Source organism: Sceloporus undulatus, chromosome 1 (assembly GCF_019175285.1).
Source record: "Sceloporus undulatus isolate JIND9_A2432 ecotype Alabama chromosome 1, SceUnd_v1.1, whole genome shotgun sequence".
Taxonomy (NCBI): Eukaryota; Metazoa; Chordata; class Lepidosauria; order Squamata; family Phrynosomatidae; genus Sceloporus; species Sceloporus undulatus.
The window spans coordinates 59,310,649-59,336,190 of record NC_056522.1 but is presented as its reverse complement, the minus strand read 5'-3'; the positions used below and the strand labels follow the sequence as shown (position 1 = coordinate 59,336,190).

Sequence of the window (25,542 nt, the reverse complement as noted above, 5' to 3'; positions counted from 1 at the left end):
GTTGGACAGGAATCCCCCAGCACCACCTTCTGAATTCTCCTCTCCAAAAAAGAGTGGAAACCCTGTAATACACTCAAATCTATGCCAGAGAGCAGCTCAGAAAAATACCATGATTGATGATATCAACAACTGCTGCAAGTTACAGCAGAACCAATGGAGACATGCTCCCCTGTCCAAATTCTGGCATAGATCATCCAGCAAGGTCACCAAAGGTGTCTTTGGGGTGAAGCTGATGGCTGGGGAGGTGCAGTCTCTGGCCACTCTGGCCGGGGCTGCAATGACCGCACAGCCCACTCCCAAAGCTGGCCGCCACTGCAGGTCCCAAGCCTATCAGCCAGGAGTTGATTTAAACCAACTCATTTTTGTGGTGGCCTCAGACTCCTTTTGGCAGCGGCGGAGCAGTTTCCAGCCACTTTGGGAATGTGCATCATTTAATGCTGTGCCTATAGCAGCTGGAAGCCTCTTCGTTTGGCCCATGTGTTTCGGGCCATAGTCTTACTGCCAGGCCTGAACCCAGATTTAAATAAATCTAGATAATTGGTTTTAGCTAGGAGGCCACCACATGCTCCAGAACATTCCCCCCCCCCCCAAAGGATATTGGAAACTAGCCAGTAGTCACCTAGCATGGTCACATTCGAAGAGAGTGTATTTTTAGTAGAGCCCTCATTATAGCTTTTTAAAAGCAGGATGGAACTCTGCACTGCTGCAATGTGAAATTTACCTCATGCTCAGCCAGTTCCCACTCTGACTGCTTTTATAAGCCAGAAAGGACAAGGATTCCATACACATGTGATATCTCTTACCTAGTATGTATGTCAGGCGCAACCAGATTGTTCATATGTGTTTGACTGCAAAGGATATTGGGGGGAAACTGTGCTAGAGAATGAAAGCTACTTTTAAAGGGGGTTGTAGAAAATTAAGCTGATCTGTTACTTAGACGTTACTGTTCTCTATATCCATATGTACTTGCACAGATGTTTACATGTGCCACTATGTAGGCATAACAACTCTGTCAAAACCAGTTATTGTCTTTTTCAGCTTTATAATTGTTAATTTGCTTTTGTCGGTCAATAATAGTAATAAATACATATATACTGAGGTAGTATAGTCACAGAAACCTTATAAGTATTAGGCAGGGGATCTACATTGAGCACTTGTTTCTGCATATGACTCACCTTTGCTTGAAAGGGAGCACCTAAAATGCTAATATACTCATTTTACATGTTTTATTTTCTTTCTTTCACTTGCCTAACACCTATTTAACACTTGGTAGAGTACCTGCAAGAATGAGCCAATAGAAATAGTTTTTTGTGGGATTTTCGGGCTGTGTGGCCGTGTTCTGGAAGAGTTTATTCCTGACGTTTTGCCAGCATGTTCAGAGAACAATTAAGTATAGTTCAGATGTCTGTTGTCTTCACCTAGGATTTTGGTAATACACTACAGTACATTTAAGTAATAGAATACTCAAATCAACTAAATTTCAAAATATAAAAGTAGGCATTTAAACATTTTTAGTTTATTTACCTTATGAGAACAATTTACAAACTAAAACAATGTTTTCAAGAGTTGACTCTTTCACAAGTTGGAAAACTGTCAAAATAAACAGCCAAAATGATCTATAGGCTTAAGTAACATCCTGTGAGAAAAGGTTCCATCATTTGGGGTTCTGTTAAGTTAGAACATGGTCATAGTTCTGGAGACCATGGTCATCCAGTGAAGCTCATAACAGGAGGATAGATAAAAGGAGGTGCATCGTACAGAGCACAGTTAAAATATGGATTTCAGGACCACAAGATGTAATGATTGGTGCCATCTCAGATATCTTTAAAAGGCTTTTAGACAATAAAGTTATCGGTGGCTACTGGCCAGAATGGTTACATTTTGAAATCTGTTATCGGAGACAGTATACCTTTTAATATGAATTGCTAGGGAACATGAGCAGGAGGGCTCTGTTGCACTGTTGGCTTCCTGTATACAATTGATCTTCCATTCTGTGAAAAACTGTGACACCAGATAGCCCTTGATCTGACCCTGTGGTGCTGTTCTTGCGCCAACCTACGACAGATAAATTATTAAAGATGTATTTCTCCTTCTGGTATCAAGAAATTCTAACAGTTTGCTCGGAAGAGGTTGCTTGTTGTTAACTCTGTAATTTGTTGTATATTTGCTGATGATGGGGCTTTCTCAAGGCATGATAGGGTTGACTGGTGGTTTGGAATTTGTAAAAATGGTGGTCTTGCCAAATTATTGGTTTGCTTAATCTTCTGCAAAAAGAACATTTCATCAAGACACAAAGGTGAGGAAAATACAACTCTGGACAATATGTGCCCCTCCCCTGTTTTGTGAATTCCTACTCCTGAAGCCTTGGTAATCCTTCCTTAAAATAATGAATTGTGACCAAAAAAATGAGGAAAAGATCCTCAAACCACCTCCAAATGCATCAGTTTACATTATTTCATATGAAATTTGAAAATGGGCTTAAAATAAAAATAGAACTGACATACTTTTGGAATTCTGTGAACATAATGCTGCAGTCTGAGGTATGTGTGGTGTGTGTGTGAAAATTGGCCTCTACCCCTAGTGCACTTTCCCACCCCTGTCCTACCAGGTGGAATTGATATGTTAGGTTCCATCCTCAAACATCTAGTACAGCTTACTTCTTATCCTAGTAGCATCACACAGTGCTTTCCCCCCACCATCAGCAGTCATTGTTGTGGAATAGGGGCAAGAAGACAAACATTGTAAAGCAATCAGGAAACCAGGTGAGTTGAAATAGAAACGTTTCAAACATAGCCTTTTACATACTGTAATTTGGATTTATGTCCACAATAGGGATAGTACAAGAAAGTAAAAATCTCAGACAGTAACTTCCTAAAATAGTTATGCATTCTGTGTGTGGGGGGGGGCACACTTTCTCTATTATTCTACTATGCTTACATATGCTTGCCTATATTAGAAAGTGTTGGTTCATAAAAGAGGCGTTGGTATTGAAATTTTTATTATCTGACATGATTTATGTAGAAAATACCTTATGTTAGTCCTGTGTATATGATATTGCTTTGATGATTTTCTTCCTAAATTCTATAGCAGTTTTCTTTTGCTAAGGAACAAAATGTTTTAAAAGTACTATTGTTCTTGCTTAAATTGCACATAATCATTCTAACATCTTGTCTCTGCCATTTACCTCGCTTGCATCTTCAGTAAACCCTAACTAATAGGCTTCAAATTTTTCTGTTCTCCCCCCTCTCTTGCCATGTTCTCACTTCCTATAGCGCTTCAGCATGGAAGGAATCTCAAATGTCATTCAGAATGGCTTCCGTCAAACATTTGGAAACTCAGGTGCAGAAAAACAGGTGCTGGGCTATCTTCTGACTGTTTTTTTCCTTTGTGCTATCCTGTCTGTCCTATTCTATAAATCAAGGTTTTAAAAGTTGGCAGTTGTAGAATTTTTATAATTCAGGTGAGCACAGTGAGGGGGAAAGAAATATTAGCATGCTTCATCACACCATCTCTGCCTTCAGGGCTAGGATGTTTGCAAAAGGTGTTTTGCGCTCGCTCTCTCTCTCTCTCTCTCTCTCTCTGGTAGATAAAAAATAGACAAGCCTTGATATGCACAGAAAAATTCAATAAATGAACAATTTCCCCTCAGGATTCATTTGACTTCTCAAAATAAAATACATATATCAACATAATACATACTTGGAATGAGTTGCATGCATAAGAAAGTAGCAGTAAAGGTCACAAAGGTTTAAATATAAATATTTCAGTCTGACAAGGAAGAAATGTACAAAAACTGTAATGTAAATAGTTGTAGCATATTACAAGATGCTAAACACTTATTATGTGAATAGAATTGCATCCTCAAAATATCATACATTTCTTTAACTTAAAAAAACATTTTAAACAGAAATCTGTGAGCATAGGCTAAAAATAATGGATGTGTGGATATCAAATCAAATATCTTTCGGATGGTGAATAATATTAATGCTAAATTAAGTAAATGACAATGTATATACATCTTTGCACAAATTATTGTTTATTACACCACTGAAAAACATTTGGTGTCTTAATGCTACATACGATTTACTGCACTGTAATTTAGTATTGGTCAAAAATGTATATAGAGTGCTGGTCAGATAATAGACAGCAGTGCTATTTGTGTACATGCATGATTTTGGCTGGCTTTAATGAACAAGTGTCCATGTTTTAAATCAGGCTTTCAGGAAGTATGGCTATTCAGATTGTTTTGAAGGCATAATCTTCTTTTAACCTAAACTAGCTCTCATTTTTAAAAAATCTGGATAGAATCTATAGAAATATTTATACTATACTTAAGTATTTGCATTCATATAAGCTCTGTATGAACCAGCATGGTAGAGTGGTTTGAGTATTGGACAATGACTCTGAAGAACAGAGTTTGAACCCCAGCTCAGCCATGTAAAACAATAAGTGACCTTGGGCAAGTCACACACTGTCAACCTCAGAGGAATGCATAGGCAACCCCCCCCCCCCCTATGAAAAAACTTACCAAGAAAACCCAATGATATTATGGCCTTAGTCAGAAGTCAGAAACAACTTGAAGGCACACAACAACAACAACAAGGCTCTGTTTATCAATAATGTTCTAATGGCTCAATGTGACCTAGTATAAAGGAGCTTCCTATATTCCTATCTTTATTTTTTGGGTTATATGTTTTCATTTTATTTATTTATTATTTTCTTGTTTTATTTTTATTTTATTTTTTGAGGACATTGTGCAGCAGGTTGTTGCTGTTAGTACCAATCATGTAAATGTTGGAATGGGCAGTCTGGAAGAACCAATAGGATTTGTGGAGAATAAAGAGGCCTCCACAGTTTGCATCTTGTTTTTCTTGCTAAAACGTACACTAGCCAGTAAGAATAAAGTGAAAGCAGATGCAGAATGCCATTCCCTTACTTCCTAGCTAAGGGACATTATACCCTTCACATAGTATTAAGGAAAAGAACTAAGAGGACAGATTACGCTCTTCCCTGTAGACCTGCATTTCAGTGGACCTTCTTCTGAAAATTAAGCATTGTCTTCCAAGTTCTCCTTCTCTCAGTGAGTTCCCCTTCTTCCCTCAAACAGTTTTGTTGTTGTCCTTTCTTTTTTTCCCCTCTTAACCACCCTCTGAAAGGAAGGTGTGGTACATACCACCATAAAGCAGTGTACCAGCGCCAATTCTAGGGTTAGGGACCACACGGCAACTGCACAGTCCCTAACCCTAGAACATACAGGCAGCATAACAATGGCGGCACCCTGTGTACACGGGCCCCGCCATTGCTTTGTAAGCTCCACATGTTGCCACGCAATGCTTATGTAATGAGTGCACCAATGACACACTTGCTACGCCGCCCCTGCGGCTTAAAAAGAATCTGCTTTTCTCAGGTTCTTTTTCCTCCACAGGGAAGCCGCGCGGTTTGGCAGCTGCAGCTTCCCTCTGGAGGAAAAAGGCCACTGGCAGACCACCCTTTTCCGGCGATCTGTGCCAGGCCGAAGTTGTCTTTTTTCCTTCTGGTCTAGAAGAATATTGGAGGGTGGTCAGTTGTGAATGGGTAAGTGAAAAGCCTGTATCGGTCAGAATGAAGAGGAAAGGAAGCAGGTACTATTACTATGGGAAATAAAATGTAATGTCTCCCTACATTTTTCATTCAATTGGCTTAACAAGCAGTCTTCCTCTTGTTCTTAAAAAAAATCTCTCTGTAAATGTTATTAAGTACAACGGGCCCTTCCCTTATGCAGGGGATCTGTTCCCGATTCCCCTGTGTAAGGGGAATTCCACATATGCTCAAGACTCATTCAAAAGAATGGGGCTCGTACCTGCAGCCTTCTTCCGGCGCAGCTTTCAGCATATGCTGAAAGCCACGTAAGTCGTGCCCGCATATAATGCGGGTGCACTGTAGTAGAAGAAGCACTAGGAATTACTGTCTTTCAGACTGAACTGTGGAAGCTAGGACTGCAATGGTTCTGTTTTTTTTCAATCTGCCACTTGGTTCTAGGAAGTGGATAGGGCTGGCAGGGGTAAGCAAAACAAATTGCATGTGGGGAAGGAAGCTTTACACTGTCACTGGATTCTTATCATAGTTTCTGTCCCTATTCTGCCCCTTCTATTCATGCTGTTTGGTCTAGATGTTATCAGCAGAGTAATAAACTCAGCTGACATTAAGTTTGTTGATGTCTTTGATTTATACAAAACCAGAATTTCAGTTACCTGTAACATCATTATTTATCACTGGAAAGACAAACTTGGTAGACACCCTTAGCTTAGTTGAAAATGAAATGTGAAGAACCAATGTTAACAATTTAAGCAATCTAATAAAATAACAAAACTGGCTTTTGAAAAAAGCAAGCACCTGTCATATAAATAATACAGCAATGTTTGTTTTCCTTCCCATGGATGCTCATTAGTTTCGAAAGAAGTCACTCTGAACCTCACCTTTTTGACTTCACAGCAAAATAAATAAATAAATAAAATGCTTCTTTATTTCAAAAATTCCTTGAAGATTGATTGAGAGTTCAAGGCAATCCAGTGGTGGGTTTGAAACTTTTCAAAAAGAAAATCACCAAATGTCAACTATGACATAATGGAATAAAGGATCATAACAAAAGTGAGCTTCAAAAACAAACATATTTACTTCTATACTCAAGCTTCCTGAAATATTGGTATTCATTAAAAAACATTCGAAAACAGTTAAAAATACAGATATGGCGAGTTCAGGGCCATTTATTGGGAAACACATATTTTGAAAGCTGTAATAATTGGAAGGACTTATACCTGTGGCTTACTGTATCTGTGATAGAATAGTTAATTTTTTAAAAGTATACTTTAAAGAATACTTCTTCTGTATAAAGGCCACAAAAAGAAAATGTGATAGAGTGGAAGGCAGAGGCCTATTCATTATAAATTTTAGAACTTTAAATCAATTTGCCTGTTGCACAGTACGAGCAAATATAGTGGGAATTCCAGTGAAATCTGCAGTATATTAGACAAAGAGAAGGCAATGTGGGGTTGCAGGATGTAATAGGCCACTTATCTCTCTGGCCACTCATCTCTCTGGTGGTCAGTAAACATTCTTGCAAATCTGGATGGACTGCTGATGCATATGAGACAAAAAGAGAAGCCACAGCTGGCAGTTTCACCAACACCACCAACAAAGAAGAACATGTGATAGTAGGTAGCTTGTTGGCTGAAGATCCTGCTTAGTTGGCTGCATTGATTGTTTCTATAATCTATGCAACAAGTTAACTCCTTGGAGTCACTCCAGTGCAGAAATATTTAAAAGCAATATCCAAATTATTCTAGAAACCCATCTTTATGACATGCATTTGAAAGATAAGTAGATGTGCCCTTGATTGTACAGGTTTATCATATGCTGAAAGATATGTTCATTTTATTATACCTTTTTCTCGATATAACTTCTGAAAGGAACAGATGGTTTGGAATAAAATAGCTAAGGAAAATTCAGTCTGCAATAGGGGGTATCCTGGAAATTAACTTTATGGACACCCATAAAGTTTATTGGGTCTTGATTGTGCATAATTCTTATGTTTGCAGTACGACTCACCAGCTTTCAGTACTGCTTGTGTGTGTATGTGTGTGTGAGAGAGAGCTTTACCATGAAAAATAATTGTGTAGTAATAATGGCTTTCTCTTGACAGTATTTGACAACAGTTATTCCTTATGAGAAGAAAAGTGGGCCTCCATCTGTTGAAGATCTGCAGACATTAACAAAAAGTAAGATATTTGTGAGTTTCTGTGTTTTTTCTGTGCTGTCCAGATGATTCACTAACTCGCATTTCTTTCAGAGGAAAGTTTTAGTTGAGGGCCAGTCAAGCTTCCTTTGTTCTAAAGTATGAAATTAATCAAGAATTAATTTAATAAAAAAGTATGAAATTAATCAATTTGTCTGTGAAACCTTAAAATAAGATGTTTTCTTATTAACTCAAATGATTCAATCATCCATAATACCCACATAAGGGCCTTCTTCTTTAAACACAATCCCTGCCTCTTTCAACAAAACTCCCTGACTGATTCATGTAGTAATATGCATGCATTAATATTCCCAACTATTGTTTATCTCTAAGCAGTCAGGAAGAATAAGGTTAACATATATGTAATAATCCAGACTTCTGCAAGCTCCCTGTCTCCATCCTAAAGTAACAATAACAATTAAAACTTCCCAATGAACAGTGCCTTAAATGTAAACCATCTTTTTTGTTTCTCCTAAAACATGTTATCTCCAGCAATTGCTACAAGCTGCTTGGCAAGAGTTACAACACTTACAGCCAGAGTATTGAGCCATGGACTTTCAGCTGACAGACTAAAAATGCCCTTCATCATTGATATGGGTCCAGGGGGTGGCCCAGTATAAAGAGTTAATAGTGTGTTTTCTACAGACTAGCTGAAACCTGATCCCTTTTTCAGTGAGACAGTCTGACTCTCTCCCTTTTAGCAATGTTGTATTGCAGATCAAACCATTTATTAGACTCACAGCTGCTCAAGTGTAAATATAATTTCACTACGAAACAGTAACTAATGTTCTGGAGTTTATGTATGCAGTTTAAGCACATATAAATATTATGAAGTTTGAAATGTGTTTTTTTCATTAAAGTAGCACACTTTTTTCATTGGTATGGTGAACTTTTACTTATAAAATGATGTCTCTTCTAAATGAGTCTTTGAGAAAATTAGGCAGACATAGACAATTTAGCAACATTAGTCTGAATAGATTCTGTTGTTTGATGTAACCCAGTAAATTGCTTTGAATTAGATTTTATGGAAAAAAAAATAATGTACATTTTCCCATTACAAATAATTCTTACTTTTTATATATATATATAATATAGTATTATTATTATTATTATTATTATTATTATTAACCTTTATTTATAAAGCACTGTAAATTTACACAGCGCTGTACATATAACAATACATTTCCTCTTCATTAATAAGCCTAAATAGAGTTGATCAGTATATACATTCCAAAAAGCAAGCCTATAATTTGTCATTTTATATAAGGGACATTCTTTTACTACACCATTGTATTTAATGGGAGTTGAGCAGTCATGGATTTTGGTATCTGCTGGGGAGTCCTGGAGCCAAACCTTAGCAGATACCAAGAGCCCACTGTATACATATCTGTCTGTCTAAATCTGTCCTGTTTTACCCTTGGGAGGCTACCCAGTCCAGAGTTACAGTGTTTCAAGCACTGACAGAGAGAGAAAAGAAGCTTATTTCACCAAGTCATTTGTAACAAAAACAGTGGTCATATAATCCAGTCCAGGTTCATCACAAGGCAGCAGTCAGTCCAGTGCAGCAGGTTCAAAGGAAAAATCCAAAAGAATAGTCCAAGTCCAAGCAGAGTTCTAGGCAACAGGCACTCAGTCGAGGTACAAGGCAACAGCAAAGTGTCCCTCAAGCACAGTGGTTTAGGTCCTAATTATTGGATGAACCATATAGATCTGCCAGAACACCTAAGATCTTCGGTGGAAGGCTTTCTGTCAGTCCCACCATCATCTCATGATCTCCTGGTGAGGACACAAGAGAGAGCCTTCTTGGTGGCTGCTCCCACTCTCTGGAATGTCCTTCCACAGGAGGCTAGGCTGGCCCTCTCCCTGCTTGCCTTTCGTCAGCAAGCTAAGACATTTTTATTTAAGTAGGCATTTAATATATAAGCATGCCAGGGTGTCTTTTGTGTGCTGTGTGTGTTTTGGTTGTGGCCTTTAGCTTTTGTATATCTTTATGTAGTTTTATTCTGTTTTTAGATTATTTTAACTGTTTTGAATTTTTATTGTAATGGTTTTAAAAATATTTTTTTACCTGTGAGCCTCCTTGGGTCCCTTCTGGGAGAAAGGTGGCATACAAATGAAATGAATAAATGCATGGATGGATGGATGGATGGATGGTTGTCAACCATACTGGACTGAGGGAGGTGCTGGGATATTTATAGCCCACCTAGGTCTTGCAGGTGCTCCCTATTAGCGGCCTGCTTATTGAAACACAGAGAACATTGTTGCCTCTCTTTTTCCTGGTGTCACTCTGTAGGAGGTGCCAATGGTAAGTCTATCTCAGGTGGAGGGGAACTTCACTCTTGGGAACTCGGGACTGTGCAGATTGCCCCTGAAGGGGCAGCCTGCAGCCACCTCCATCTTCCACAGATTGGGCCCGTGGGAACTGAACACCACGCCCCCAATCTGGCATTTCCAAGGTGCAAAAAGGAGCTGCAAAACGCAGCTCCTTTTGTGCCCTGGAAAGGGTGTAATAGCTGCAGTGCCACTGCTTTAAGGTGCTACCTTGGTGCTGCGCCATGTAAATGCAGCACCAGAGGAGTGCTGTGATGTTGCGCGCCCTGTGGAGTAGCGTGAAGCATCATGCATCATGGGAGCGGAGTCAGGGTGTGCGTCATGGATGCCATGCCCCAACTCCGGCCCCAGGCTAGCCTTAATGGCTGGTTTGCACAGCCCTTCAGTCCCAGAACTGCCTGCAGACTCACCTCCAGGGGATGCTGGTGTGGTAGCAGGTTTGGCATGTCCCCTGAGCTATTAGCCTCCTTCACATTCAGAGGACATGCTGGATCCTGGGAGCAGGACATGACAAAATCATCTTCAGAGTACTGACAAATGGTCTGTATAGTATTCATAACATTCAAAATATACTTTTCCAGAAAAAAATTGATCAGACAATGGTTTAGATTAGTAACATAAATACCATAATAATGGGCTCCCAAATTCCTTCAAATGTGTCCTCTTTTATTCCTCTTCTTGCTAATCTCTTTGTAACCTTATCTGATAATGCTATAGACCACACTCTGTTTTGGTATATAGTGCATCACTTTGCTACTGAAAGATCTCACATTTTCATGATTTCACTATTTCTGATCTTGCAGCACTTAACAGAAGTGCTATAAAGTCTTGGTTTTGCAATCCTTTGTTTTTTTGTTTTCAGACATAGAAATAAACAATAATGCTCCTCAGATGTTAGATAATTATGCTTATATTGTTGGAATTAGTTTAAAAACCAATTCAAAATATGTGCTCATGGCCAGGTTTATTGAAATAATTCATCTTTTTTCCTTTTTCCAACCACACATTTGTATCTGACCCTTTCAGCAAATTCTGAAGTACAGTTTGCTTTTTTGGACATTAGAGGCTGTGACATAATCAAATTCTTATTGAATTTGCACTGGAATGAGTGTTGTAAAAGCATGGATTTAAGCCCTGTAGGCAAGAGTGTCTATTACATTCTAAGACTTCTTTCTTTAATGAGTGCCACTGGCTTTCAAGAAACCAATGGGTACTGTTGTAGCAGGATGTTAGGTTTACTGTCACTGGCATGCATAAAATCTTTTTTTGTCTTCAGAAACGTGGTTTATGGATTAATTACAAATATTATCCTGCCTTTTTGTTCAGCTATGTTTTTTTGATACGGTTAAACTGATAAAGATGTATTTGAGCTCTCTCTGTAGAAAATAAGTTGAAGAAATCTGCTTAGATTTTCTCAGATGATCTAGGTGGGACTCTTGATATTGCTAAATGTTCTGAGATGCATGAGTGACATGCACATCATCACCCTTATCTAACAACTGTTCTAACAGCTGAGCAATCCAGAGGCGGGACAGCTGTGTTACCAAAGACAAAGACCACTTGTGTGGCTTCCTTTCCATCTGATTTCAATGACTTAGTAAATCAAAATGCTCCTCTCTTACATAGGAGAGAAAAGAGACCAGTGTGGCTCAAAACTGTACAGCCTTCCATCAGAGATAATGAATTTATTAAAGCCTGCTATCATTGTTGCAGTGGCATAACTAGGGGAGTGCAGGGGCTGTGATCTCCACTGGGTGACACCCCAGAAGAGAACTGACACCCAGTTGGGCCCTTCCCCTGCTGCAGGATAAGGAGTGGCAAGCGTGCTCCTTATGATATTATCGCGGCAGCAAGCACCTCCTCCACACCCTCCTGACCTTGCTGCCACGGTGCTGATCTCATAAGGAGAACGATGCTGCAGCATCAAAGGAGAGGGCCACACGCAGCTCTCTTAATAGTGCCACAGCGCTGCTGTCCTCACAAAGAGAACAGCACCACTGCAGCGAAGAAGAGGACCAAGCATGGCTTTCCTGATCTTGGTGCTGTAGCACTGCTCTCTTCTTGAGGACAAAGACACAGTGGCAGCAAAGGAGACAGCTAAGCACCACCCTTTTGCTGCGGCACTCCTCTACTCATAAGCAGAGTGGTCTGTAACAGCGGACAAGGGGCAGCATTCCCTTTTTACCACTGCTCCTGGAAGACCTGGCCCCCTCCTGTGACCCTGCCCAGAAGCCCAGCCCCCAACACCTGGTGACACCAGGGGCGGGGATGCTACTGATGGATGCACTTATTTCTGTTCTTATGACCCATGTGCTTGGCCTTAGAAAAAGGGACTTGATTCTTAAAGACCCCAATGAAAAAAAGGGCCGAAACCCCACTTAAAAGCTTTCCCAATGCTTCAATTTATGCTTCGTCCACTGCATATCTTATAGTCAGAACAGCTACATCCTTGGTACAAGATTTTTTTGAATCTCAGGATGTAGATGCAAAATTCTTTCACAAGACATTGTTTAAGATTTATAAATCCTTAGTACTTTACACTGGCTCCCTTCGGTTTGGTGTGGAGGTTCTCCAGGACATCCTCATTGAGACTAAGGTAAAGAAGAAGGCTACGTTGTCTGTGCCCACGAAGGGATTTAAACACCAGGGTGAACAGTCCCAGCCATTTTGTCCTGCCTGGTTCTTCTCTCATTCTCAGAATTTTAGGTAATTCCAGCCCACCTGGTTTTGATCCCAATTTTTCTTTTGTCCCCAAAGAAACTTAGGCATACTCCACTATGAAACCGGTCTTCAAAAAAGCAAATCATGCGACTATCCTCCCCTTCAGATGGTGGCAGACTTTCCCTTTTTTCAGAAACATGGGCCTTCTCCAGATCAGTGGGTTTTGCAGACAGTGAGTGAAGGGTACAAAGTAGAATTCAACCACCAACCCAGACACCAGTTCCTGAGGTCTCCAGTGTCCAAGAATATCTTATAGTACCTCATAACCCACCAGGCCATTGCTCACCACCTAAAAACAGGAGCTATTGAGCAAGTTCCACTAAGCGAGAAGTTACAAGGGAATCCATTTGATCCTCTTCACAGTGTCCAAAAAAAGGAGGGGGTGTGCGCCCAATTCTGGACCTCAAATTTCTTAACAAGTTTATCAAATTCAGGCATTTCCAGATAGAAAGCCTTCAGACAATTGAGGAGTATAAGCTTCTGTTGCTGACCTCTAAAGTCCTGCATGGGCTGGGCCCTCTTTATTTATCTGAACTTCTTTCTCTTTATACTCCCACTTGTACCCTCCATTCTAGTAGTCAAGGTCTGCTATCCCCAGCCTAGGATTTCTACTGCCCCATCCCGGATCGTCCCTTCTCACTTGCTGCCCCTCACTCCTGGAACCTTCTTCCTCCATGAACACAGGTCATCACTTCTTTGGCCATTTTTAAATCTGAGTTGAAGACTATCCTGTTCAGGGAAGCATTCCCAGGCCTGTGAGATTATCTATCTGATTTTTGATTGGATAGTTGATATTGATGTTTTTAATTGTTGCTTGGTTATTTTAACCAATTCTATTTTATATTATTACCTATTGTTTTATATGCATTTTTTAGATTGTACACCATTGGCAGGTTTTATTTTTATTGATTTGATTGTTTGTATGTACAGCGCTGTGTACATTTACAGCACTTTAGAAATAAAATTAATAATAATAATTGATGAGCACATCTTCCAAAGGTATTAGATAGATCTTTCAGAAGTGTATCTCCATATTCTTATTCACTCCTCATTTTGCAGATACTTTCTTCTCTGTTATCTCAATCCCAATTATCAGTTCACAGCCCTCCCTTTAAGCTTGGCCTTGGCTCTTTGGGTTTTTACCAAGTTGATGATTGCCCTTATGGTCCACCTAAGGCTCCATGATATCCATCTATTCCTGTATTTGGACAATATCCTTTTAACATGCCATACTCTGATAGGTTGTCAATACCACCCTATCTGTCTCCAACAATTATGAGTTTGTGATCAGCATCCAAAAAGCCACCTTGTTCCATCCCCAAAACTAATAGATTTAAAGGCACTCATAGACACCAAGATGGGTCACATTGTGTCACCTCCAGAGCAGATAGCAAATATCAGGGAGGAGAACCCCCTCTTGATAAGATGAAGGTACCAGACCTTATGTCTCTTTCTCACCTTCTAGGCCTCATAGTCTCCTGCATTCATCTCCTCATATGGGAAAGATTCCACTCCCACCCTCTTCAGTGGCTCCTACGCCCCTTACAGTCTGACATAACAAAGAAACTTCTCACTAGGGTACATCTCATCAGGGAATCATAGAATCATAGAGTTGGAAGAGACCACAAGGGCCATCCAGTCCAACCCCGTGCCATGCAGGAAAACTCAATCAAAGCATCCCCGACAAATGGCCCTCCCAGGGAAGTCTTCACCACAGACACCAGTGTCCTAGAGTTTGGTGTGTGGGTGTATTTCAAGGACTTAATGAATCTAGGACAGATCAGAACACCCATAGCATCAACTGGTTTTAACTATGTGTCATCAAACTAGCACTCTTCCACTTTCAACAAGCTTTCAAGAGGAGGCATGTTCTTGTCCAGACAGACAACAAAACAAACAAAACTTAGCTGACCAGGTGGTCTTCTCTCCTTATCCTTATGCAAGGAGGCTCACTATTTGTTGACCTGGGCAGAGGAAGACCTTCTCTCCATATCAGCCCAACACATCTGGGGTTCCCTGAACATGAAAGCAGACTTCCTCAGCCAGCGTACAGTAGATTTGAGGAAATCAACCTTAGACACAACTGTTTTCCACCAAATGAAGCTGCATTTTAGTCATCTGCAGGTCAGTCTATTCAGAGATACAAACCACAAGCTCCCCAGGTACTTCACCAGGTTTCATTCTCTTAAGGCAAAAGCCCAGGTCATCCTTCAAACGACTTGGCTTTTAGTTTTCCTATATGCCTTTCCCCTGATACATCTGATCTCCAGGGTACTCAGAGAAATCCATCCAGAGAAAGCATCTGTATTCAGCTGAAGTTTTTGTCCTGCATTAACCATCTTTACTAGGGAGGAATGCAGACAGTGTCTTCCATTTGTAAGCCTCCTCTATCTTTCTATCATTGTCTTTTGTTTCTTCTCTAGGGGAAAAATAGATGAGGAAGAAAGAACAAAATAGCTGCACACTGCTTTTTGACTGGTCGCAACAAGAGGAGTCTGAAAGTGCCCCTCAGCTCCTATTAGTGACCATTCAGATATCTCATCTCTCTTACTGGTATTATGAAAAACAACGTACTGGAAATTAGTGAAAGTGTCTGTTCTTTTCAAGGCCTTCAAATGGAGGCTACACTTATCAAAGCTGTTTCCATTCAGTATTTTTATCCACTGTTCAATTCAGTAAAGGGCAGGGGCAGAGGCAGGAGCAATTTTTCAAAATGGAGTTCAGTACTACTGCTCTAAATGGCATGTTTATATTGAGAGAGTACCTTTTTCACTGATTGTCTCCATATTTTAACAGTTCTTCATGCCATGAAAGAAGACAGTGAGAAAGTGCCAAGCTTATTAACAGACTACATTTTGAAGGGTAAGTGCATCAGTTGCCTGCTATTAGTGATGTGAAATGAGAATATAGTGGAGAAAGTATTTTTCAGAATATTCTCCAAAAGATTATTCTGAGAAATTTTGAGAATTTGCTAATTTTTATTACCTTTATAAGTAATATATTACATTCAGCTTTTAGATCATTCCTAAATATTATAGAGCTTTCTTGAGCATTCCAAATGATTGGAGAACTTTATATAAGATTCCAGAATGTTATGGAACTTTTGTTGTTCACGTAAAACTGCTTCTCCATATTTGTATGCATGATGGGAAGGAAAAAAATGGAGCAGCCACAGCCATGTAACCAAAAATAATTGATTCTATATTCAATAACCCTTTCTGCTGCAGCTGCACTTCTCCATTTTGCTCTGTTGCTTCTGACCTCATCCATCCTCCTCCAAATGTTCCTGAATGTCATTATCTAGGTCCATTTCAGTCTGGCTTCAGGCTTATTTATGGGATGGAGACAGCTTTGGACACCTTAGGAGATTTTCACATGGGGAAAAGTGACGGGAGCATAACAGGCTGCTTCTGTCACTATCGCACAATTGCACAAAGATTTTCAGATGACATTGTGTGACATCATGATCCTACAAATAAAGAGGAATTCTAGCGCTGCTTTTCATTCACAGGACTTTCCTGAGAACATCCTGGGAACATTCAATGGTGAACTTTTCAGTTCAGAATTCCCTCCATAGAAAAATTAAGATGCCTCCCCCCCTTGCTCTCCTTCCACTTGCAAGTAAAATTTAAATTGTTAGCAGACCTGACAGTGACCATTTTCCAGCCCTCCTGTGTTTAAAATTTTATGACAGTTTTACCCTGCCTCTTGATAAGATCTCAATTTTTACTAACGATATCAGTCTAACTCGAGTCAAATGGTCCCCCCCAACTGTCTGATATCCTCACTAAGTTTCTTTCTAGTGAATCAATCAAGCGGCTTTCCTTTACAATAGCAGATGCTAATTTGGATTCTGAAATATTGTCTAATTATAATACTTTAATTAGTTCTCTACAACCACTATTAACCGTTTCCAAAAGTAATTCTGCTAGACATAAACCGATACGTCATCAGAACTGGTTTGACTTAGAATGCAAATAATTATGGGCACACCTTAAATATCTTTTCAAACAGTATAAATTAAATCCAACACAATTTTCTGTATCTGAACTTTTGGAACAGAAGAAAAGATACAAGCTTTTTGTAAGACAAAAGAAAAAGGGTGCCATGATAGACTCTTGGAATAAACTAATTATGTCAGCTAGTGCAAACAATCCCAACTTATTTTGGAAAGAGGTTGCTCCTTCGTTTATTAAGAATTCAGACAATTATACAGCCCAGATCCCAGCCCACATATGGGAAAGTCACTTTGTCAGTCTTTATGATTCTGATGAAAATACTTCAAACTCATTAGCAGCTGATCTTATGATAGAGGTTTCGTCTCTTCCCCTTTGGCCTCCGGTTTCGCACTCAGAGATAAAGAGTCTTATCACACAACTCAAACCAGCTCGTGCCCCAGGTGCTGATTTTATAACTGGTGAAGTACTCAAAAATAATCTTGATTGGTGGGTTCCGGTCCTCTCTAAATTATTTACGGCCATTGATAGATCTGCTTCCATTCCAAAAGACTGGAGCTTGGCCATCATAATCGCAATATATAAAAAAGGTAATAGAACCGATCCCTCTAATTTTCGACCAATTAGTCTCTTGAGTTTGATGAGTAAGTTGTATACAAAACACATTTTAAATAAGTTTTTAGACTAGCTTGAGTCCGAGGATATTCTGTTGGCTGAACAGGCAGGCTTTCGGCCTGGACGATCCACTATTGACCATGCAGTGATATTGCAATATCTTGTTGAAAAATACCTCCATTATGGTCAACCACTATATGCGGCATTTATAGATTTTAAGTCCGCCTTTGATTCAGTTAATAGATCTAGATTGTGGGAGAAACTATTGTGCACTAATATAGACAAATGACTCCTCTTGCTTCTTATTAAGATCCATGAGAATTCTAATATCAAGGTTAGATGCAGTCCCCAAGAACATGTTTCCAAGACAGTTCCTGTTAAGACAGGTGTAAGGCAAGGATGTGTCCTGGCCCCCACTTAATTTTTACATTAATTCCCTTGTTTCTGCTTTGAATAATCTTTATTTTCATCCTCCAACGTTGGCTAATAAGCATATCAACTCATTGCTCTATGCGGACGATGTTGTTATCCTCTCGTTATCCCCCATTGCCCTAAACTCTCTTGCTTTGTTTTGCAAAGAGGAGAAATTAATAATTAACTCCTCTAAGACTAAGGTTCTTACTTTTGCTCACCGCCCCAAATTGAGACAATGGACACTTGATAGACAACACATAGAGCAGGTTAAGACTTTCAAATATCTAGGGATTGTATTTCATACCTCTGGTAGGAGAACAGCCCATTCAGTACTTGTCATCAGTAATGCCCAAAGAACCATAACGGCTATTCTAAGATTTTTTTTCACTAAAAGTGCTCAGTTTATTCCGGCCGCAATCAAACTGTTTAATACCAAGGTTTGCCCTCAACTTCTATATGGAGCCCAACTGGGACCATATAGTAACATCAATGTAATCGAACATGTGCAAACTAAGTTCCTTAGGAGAATCTTTCAGGTCGCCCATTGTGTTCCAAATGCTGTTCTTAGAAGGGAGGCTGGGACTATTAAAATAGAATCTACTCTGTGGATCAGTATACTATTGGCAAAAATTACATAAAACTTCTGGAGGTCTGACAAATTTAATTTTTCTGGATTCTTTTAAATCCTCTTGGGAAATTTCTCTTCTCAAGAAATTAAATGAGCTAGGTCTCAACAAAAATGAAATTCTAAAGCTTGACGCCGATAGAGCTAAATCTATTATTAAACAAAAAATCCTAGAAGTAGAAAGATACATGGACTTCGCTTCCCTCCCACAATATGCCATGTTCAGTGTTCAAGCTTTTGTCCCCTCCCCAGCTCCATATCTGTTCCATGTTACCCTCCCGAAGTTTAGAAGGGCTTTAACTCTGGCACGTTTCAATGTGTTGCCCACGGCCATGTTGGAAGGTAGATTCAAAAAAACACCTTTTGAACTTCGTTTTTGCCCATGTGGCTCGGGCGCTGTTGAAACCAATGAGCATGTTCTCCGTTATTGTCAATTCTATAGAGACATTCGTCACCAACTGATTAGCCCACTACTGAGTAAATTCCCAGGTAAAACTGACTCCTTCTATTTATGCCTCCTATTGGATAACAATGATTCTACAGTATCCCATAAGGTGGCAAAATTTTGTTATATTATTTGTAAACTGCGCCCTCAACTGACAAATGGTCATTTTATTACCGTGTAGAAAGATCTACTGTATTTGGAAATTGTATATGTATAGTCTACTATCAGTTTATATTTTAACCTGTTACTGTTATACTGATATGCTGTTTGTGTGGTTTTGTTTTTATACTGGTCAAAGACCGAATAAATTTTATTACTATTACTTATTACTATTAAATTAAATGGATCTAATCAGCCAAAAATAAGCAAAGACATTGATTGTTCCATGTAATTAAATGATCATTTTAAGAGGTGGTTTATCATCAACACTGCAACGCCAAACATGAAGAACAAGTATAAATCATTTTTCTTTTAACAACTGGAAATATTCATGACTTTTTAAAGTTTTATCAAAGAAAAATATTAATAAATTATAAAAGTATTTATTAAAAATACATTTAAATAGAAAATTCTGAAACAAACCACACTTAGGATTACAAATATTCACAAGAATATTATTGAGAAGTTTATTCTCAAGAATTTTGCAATTCTACTTGCTATGCACTTGCTTTTGAAAAAAGAAATATTAATAAGTAGAGGATGAAATCTTTCCTGAAAAACACTCTTCCAGATGGCTTCATATTTTTTTTAAAAAAAACTCTTAATTTGTCAAGCTTTCGTCTATGGTGTGGTTAAACAGCTCCCTACATAAACCTCTAGCACTAATTACCTTGGTGATGGTATTGTGTGGCAAAACAACTGTTAAATGTCATAGAACATGCTAAAATGCTTGATGTAGTTTATGAAGCACATACAGTACATAACTTGCTTAGAGAGAAATGAGATATGATAGTGGATAATTGTGGTTGAATTATGCATGTGTGTGCAAGATATAATAGAAAGTAGAAATAACTAATGGATGTTCTGTGGACCATCATCAGGAATATGCTCCATCTCTCCTTCAACATAGCTCCAAGATAGCTCCCATCCACCATAGTTCCTATCCAAGTACCAGCTGTTTTCTTGTATGTAAGCTAACACACATCCCCCGCACATGCCGCTCCATCCCCCTTCAAGCTCCATCACCCATATGCATGCGCCACTCCGTCATCCAAATGCATGCTGGTCCATTCCCCTGCATGTGCACAGCTCGACCTCCAATGCGCACTCCATCACCTCCCTGCACGTGCTGCTCCATCCCTGCATGCACATTGCTCTTCCCCCCCACACACACGTGTGTGCTGCTCCGCCCCTGCATACACTCTGTCCCCCACATGCCATCCCTTCCTTTTCCTCATCAGGAAAAGAACAGGCTGGCATGGGGAGAGGGAGTGCATGCTCCGTCCCCAGAAGTCCCACCCTCCACACTAGGTGACACCCGGTGCGAGAACGCAGCTGGAAAATCTATATAAATCTTGTAATGGATGGGTTTTTAAAATATTTTCTGAGGGTAGGAAGTTAGCTTGCTTTCTAATTCAAGGAATTATTATGAGCTTATTTTTATGAGAGTATTTTTCTCTATTGTTTGATTTGACAGAGAACAAGTAAAGCAACATAATGCTGCTGTCACATGCAGTGTAATGCTGATGGCTAATATTTTGTGTCAATAATAACACAGGATTTATAAATGTGTGCCTTTATAAATTAAAGGGGCAATACTACTGCATCTTCTCAGTGGTCTCTGTGACTTAAGCATGCAGGTTATTCACATACATATGAGTTTTATAGTTGTGCAGATCATGGTTTGGAATATTCTAAAGCTGACCAGATTTTTGTAAGCTTTGAAGGTTGTGTATCAGACAGAGAGATTGCTTGGTATTTTGTAGACTTAATATTGGCTTCCACTGAATACAAATTACCAGTTATTAAAATACCTAGGAGAATTGCACATCTCTCTAGCTATTATTGTGGTGCAGTCTGGAAGAAAACTGTCGGCTTTGAAAGAATGAATTTGATTGAAATTCTTAATTACTAAGAGTGAGCCATACATTTGTAAAAGGTAATGGTGTGTAACCCTCTCTGATCAAATGCTGAAGCTGATGTTGAATGTTTAACTTTTTTCAGCTTAATGTTTGTGCATTGTTTTATTATGAATAATATAAAATAGCTGCAAAAATTCCCAGCTTCTACACATAATCAAATAATATGATTAAAGGATAAAATATATTAAGATAAAATAACTGGGTGATAATGTTAGTTAGTAAGCATGGCTGAGTCTCCAGTCTGGTACCCAGAATCAAATTTTCCTTATAGGATCCTTGCTGTCTGTTTACCAAACATCACTATGGAGATAAATGTTAAATCTAAGATCTATGTTGGCCAATCCAGATAAGGAATTGCCTGAGCCAAATATCAGCCATTCTGTGTACCTTAGAAGTGGCTCAGGTTTCTCAAGCCATGCAGCTGAGAACCAACCTAAACAAGATACTTTATCAAATACATTTGTTCTATTCACATATAAAAATGGGCACAGAGCTTCTGCTGTTCATACACAATCATACATGGAATGTTTTTAAGAGCACCAAGCAGGGAGAAAATGGTTTACAGTTGTAGAATGCGGTGAGGTAATAAAGGAACAGGTTTCAATCCCTTCCTCCATATGTTCCATTTTATAGAATGAATTGGATCCCTTCCTGCTTTAAATGAGAATGGCACAAATACACATTGTGCATCTACATGGGATCAGGACAAGAGGAAGTAGTCAACTGCAAGATTAAGTCAGAAATCTTGTTAGGTTGATTTCTTAATATAAACGTATCAGATCCATGAGAGCATTCATAATGTGTTGTTGAAGAAAATGCTAATGTATTTACATCCTGGGGGGGGGGCATTAATTTGGGCACTGGAGATCTCTTTCTAGTCACACTATGAAAATTGTGTTAAAGGCCAACCTTAATTTTTATTACTTACAGTGCACACTTTGTTTTTAAATAAACAAACTGTTTTAAAATTAGCAAGTTTTTCTAAATTACAAGGAAATATATGTGCCTTTTCAGTTTGGAAACTTCAAACCTGACTTCTTCATTTGCTTTTGTGTTGTGCTAGCATTGGTTTGAAAGCTGGATTGCTCTGAGGTTTGTGCCTTTTAGGTGTGAAACAGGAATGAGGAGTATGCAAAGGACATGTCTTGACTCTCTAAGCTGTAACCTGTACTTTTCAAGAGAGAGAATACATTTACAGTGTACCTCTGAGTCTTTGAGATTTTTTAAAATTTGTACTGAAGAAAGTGCCTAAAAATCAATATGAATGGTTTTTTTTTAAAAAAAAAAAAAGGAAAGGAAAGGAATTCAACCTATTGTCGAAGACATGACCTTCTCTTTAACTCATTTCTGTTAAAAGCATTAGTTGATCATTTGTGTGTGTGTGTACTTTGTATGAATTTATTTGTTTTCTTGTTTGTTGCAAATGAGGTTCATTTAGTTATATGTCACAGTTACCATGAATCTGGTAACATTTCTAGACTATAGAGCTAAGCATTCTAGTTTTATTAGCTTGTATATGAAATGACCCAATGCAATAATGTTCATACAAATATATCTTGATTGTTTTGCAGTTCTGTGTCCAACATGAAGAAAGCTCTGAAGGACAGGCATGCTAATTCCTGTGAAAAGATTTTCCATGGGTTGTTCAAGCCTTTCAGTTTGTTTGGCACTGTGTTGAATTCTAATGTCAACTCCTAATGTATTTACTACTTCTGTTGTCTATTTGAATTTTTAAACTCTGAAATAAGTCCTCTGGAGCATGCAGAGCTCATCCATTTTATTTCATTTAAATGTGCTGTATTTGTACAAAAACAGATTCTGTACAGGTTTATTCACCTGCTACATTGCTTTGGCTTTTTAAACACTATTTTCACTATATGGCATGTAATTATTCTCCAAACAACCAGTTTTTGTGGAGAAAGTTAAACTTTAATGTAAATAAAAGAAGCCTATTTAATTTAACTGAATTTTAATAAAATATAATAGGTTCTTTATTAAATGTGTAAAAAGATCAAAAGCTGAAACTGCACTGGCAAAAAAAAGGATCCATTGAAGATTTTCATTGGAAATTCTAGAATGGTATTATGGGAACTAGCACTGATTTTTTTAAAACAGTCAAAGCAGTATTGTGTTATTGTTTACTGATTCTCATGAATTTTTCAGCATTCTTTAGAAGTTAAAAATGTAGTGAGTATAATTTTTTCTTACTGATTTGCTTATTTAACAAGAATGCATTTCACTGAGGAGTTTTTTAATGCAAGCCTTACAAAAATGAATGGGATCATTGAAAGAGTGCAGGTGCACTTGCCTTAGCACAAGGTGGAGAACAGCAGAGGGTGTGAAGGCCATCACTACTACCACCCCAAAAAGGTTTACCCATCCAAAAATCAGCTACAGCACTCCCAAAAACAAAATTGGAAGTGGTTTCCAGTTTCTTGTTCTGACCACTTGAGGTCCATTTTTGTGAAGTTTGTCGCTCTTGCCACTGGAAAGTGGCAGTTTGTTATCTTATAGGTGATTTTCACCTCCCTGAATTTTTGGGGCTCCAGCAAGTGTTTTTTGCTGTAGTCCCCCCCCCCCCAATCCCTGCCCACCGCCTTAGGAGAATTATGAAGGAGAACCTTAGAACTTATGCTCTAAACTGTTGTCTCATTGCTTTTATTTTCTGTACAGTACTTTATTTAAAAATAATATAGCTGGATAGGGATACCTTGCTGCTATTGTGCTTTTTAGGCCATGTGTTAAATGTTTGGTCATAATATAACATTTTATATGCAGTATGTTAATGAACACTTTTAAAAAAAACATGTTGCCCTGTGTTTTATTATTTACATATCACAATGCTTACCTTTTCCTCTTCTCACTCTTTGCCTGCTAGTGGTGTATATCTTAAGGTTTTACTGGGAAGAGGAGGGTTTTTTATCCCAATGTTAGTTGAAGAAAACCTATGCCACTTGACAATATTGAGGGTATCAAATGAAGAGGGGCAGAAGCTAATCTTGTTCTCCAAATATTTTTGAGTCATATTTTCTCTTAATAGATGAGGACACTTTATATGTATTGGTTATCCCTATAAAATTTTATAGATTTCTGTGCATTTTCCTTCAGTAGAAGAAACCCCACCCCATTTCCATCCTGCCTTCTAAAGAGCAATAATTTTAGCTTGTATTTAGCTATGTCTCAGGGTCTAACTCTGCTCTAACTGCATTAGCAAGATTATATCTTAATACTGTACCACTAAGTTCATGTATATAAAATGGCTTTGCACCTTTTCAATTATTGTGAAGTTTGCAAACCCCCAATCTTCTGCCCCCCAGATTGGCAAAAGGAGCTTGGCTTTACAGATCCTTAGAACTGGAGATATTGTTCCCAGGTATCATAAGGTCGAAGAGTCAGCATGGTATAGTGATTTGAGCATTGGTGTATGACTTTAGAGACCAAAATCTGAATTCCCACTCAAGCATGGAAACTGACTGGGTGACCTTGGGCTAGTTATACTCTGCAACCCCCCCTCTGAACAAATTTTGCTAAGAAAACCTCTTGATAGCTTCACGTTAGGTCACCATAAATTGGAAATGACTTGAAGCCATACAACAACCCCTCCCTTCATATATGCAATTCAATACTAACCTAATGGTGCTGCGTGTAGGTTTCCCATGGGGTCTCATTGAACAATGCCAGAGCTGCTTTGCTTCAAGATGGATGCTAAAGAATAGGGAAATGAATTAGATAACCCTTTAGCCTGAACCACCATAACTCTTTTTGTGTTCCCACCATTTCCTTTTCTCACTTTTCAAACTGATAACAGTTAGTTTAGGGAGCATGAAATAAAATAACTATGCATTGCCTTTTGAGTGTAGTAGTTTGAGTGTTGGACTATAGTTGTGATGACCAGCATTTGTATCCCCTCTTGGCCATGGAAAACCACAGGCTGACTGTGGGCAAGTCACACTCTGAGCCTCAGAGGCAGGCCAGAGCAAACCCCTTCTGAACATATTTTCCCAAGAAAACCTGGTGGTAGGTGATTTGTTTATTGAACAATAATTTTGTCTTAGGGTCACCATTAGGAGGAAACAACTTGAAAGCACACAACAGCAACAACAATCTTTTAAACATCTATTTACAACTTGTAAATGGGTCCTAGAGCCAGGGACGTAGCCAAGGGAGGGGGGTCTGTGGGGTCTGGACCCCCCCCCCTTCCGTTAGATACAATGAATGGTGCGTGCTGCCTCACCGGCACACCCAAGCCTCATTATAATGGTGGCACTTAATCTGGACCCCCCCCCCGTTCCCAAAATCCTGGCTAGAGCGAATCAAGCCTTAACTCTCTAGAAGCCAAAATGACTAAACTGTACTTTGGACATATCATCAAAACACATGACTTGCTAGAAAAGACAATAATGCTTGGTAAGGGAGAGGCAGGGGAAAAGACCCCATTACAGGTGGATAGACCTAATGATGGAGGCAATTTCCCTGAATCTACAAGCCCTAAGTAAGGCTGTTTATGCTAGGAAAAGACTTGAAAGTCTCTCAGTCACCATAAGTCAAAGTCAGCAGTTATAGTTTTGAGTTAAATTTTCTTT

General features: G+C 38.9%; 1 protein-coding gene across 6 annotated transcripts in view; it reads left to right on the top strand.

Annotated features, from left to right (window-relative positions):
• The window catches only part of FEZ2 (fasciculation and elongation protein zeta 2), a 38,855-nt gene extending 15,069 nt beyond the window's left edge, over nucleotides 1-23,786 (top strand). For 2 of the 6 annotated variants that reach the window (XM_042464601.1, XM_042464620.1), the window contains 3 exons: nucleotides 7,679-7,754; nucleotides 15,620-15,685; nucleotides 22,531-23,783. In XM_042464601.1, coding sequence (XP_042320535.1) covers nucleotides 7,679-7,754; nucleotides 15,620-15,685; nucleotides 22,531-22,547 — 159 coding nt within the window. In that variant the 3' untranslated portion in view covers nucleotides 22,548-23,783. Of the gene's footprint in view, nucleotides 1-3,272; nucleotides 3,354-7,678; nucleotides 7,755-15,619; nucleotides 15,686-22,530 lie in introns of all 6 variants that reach the window. The other 4 variants (XM_042464586.1, XM_042464605.1, XM_042464596.1 and 1 more) reach the window with 4 other exon arrangements.
• Nucleotides 23,787-25,542: the final 1,756 nt, after the last annotated feature.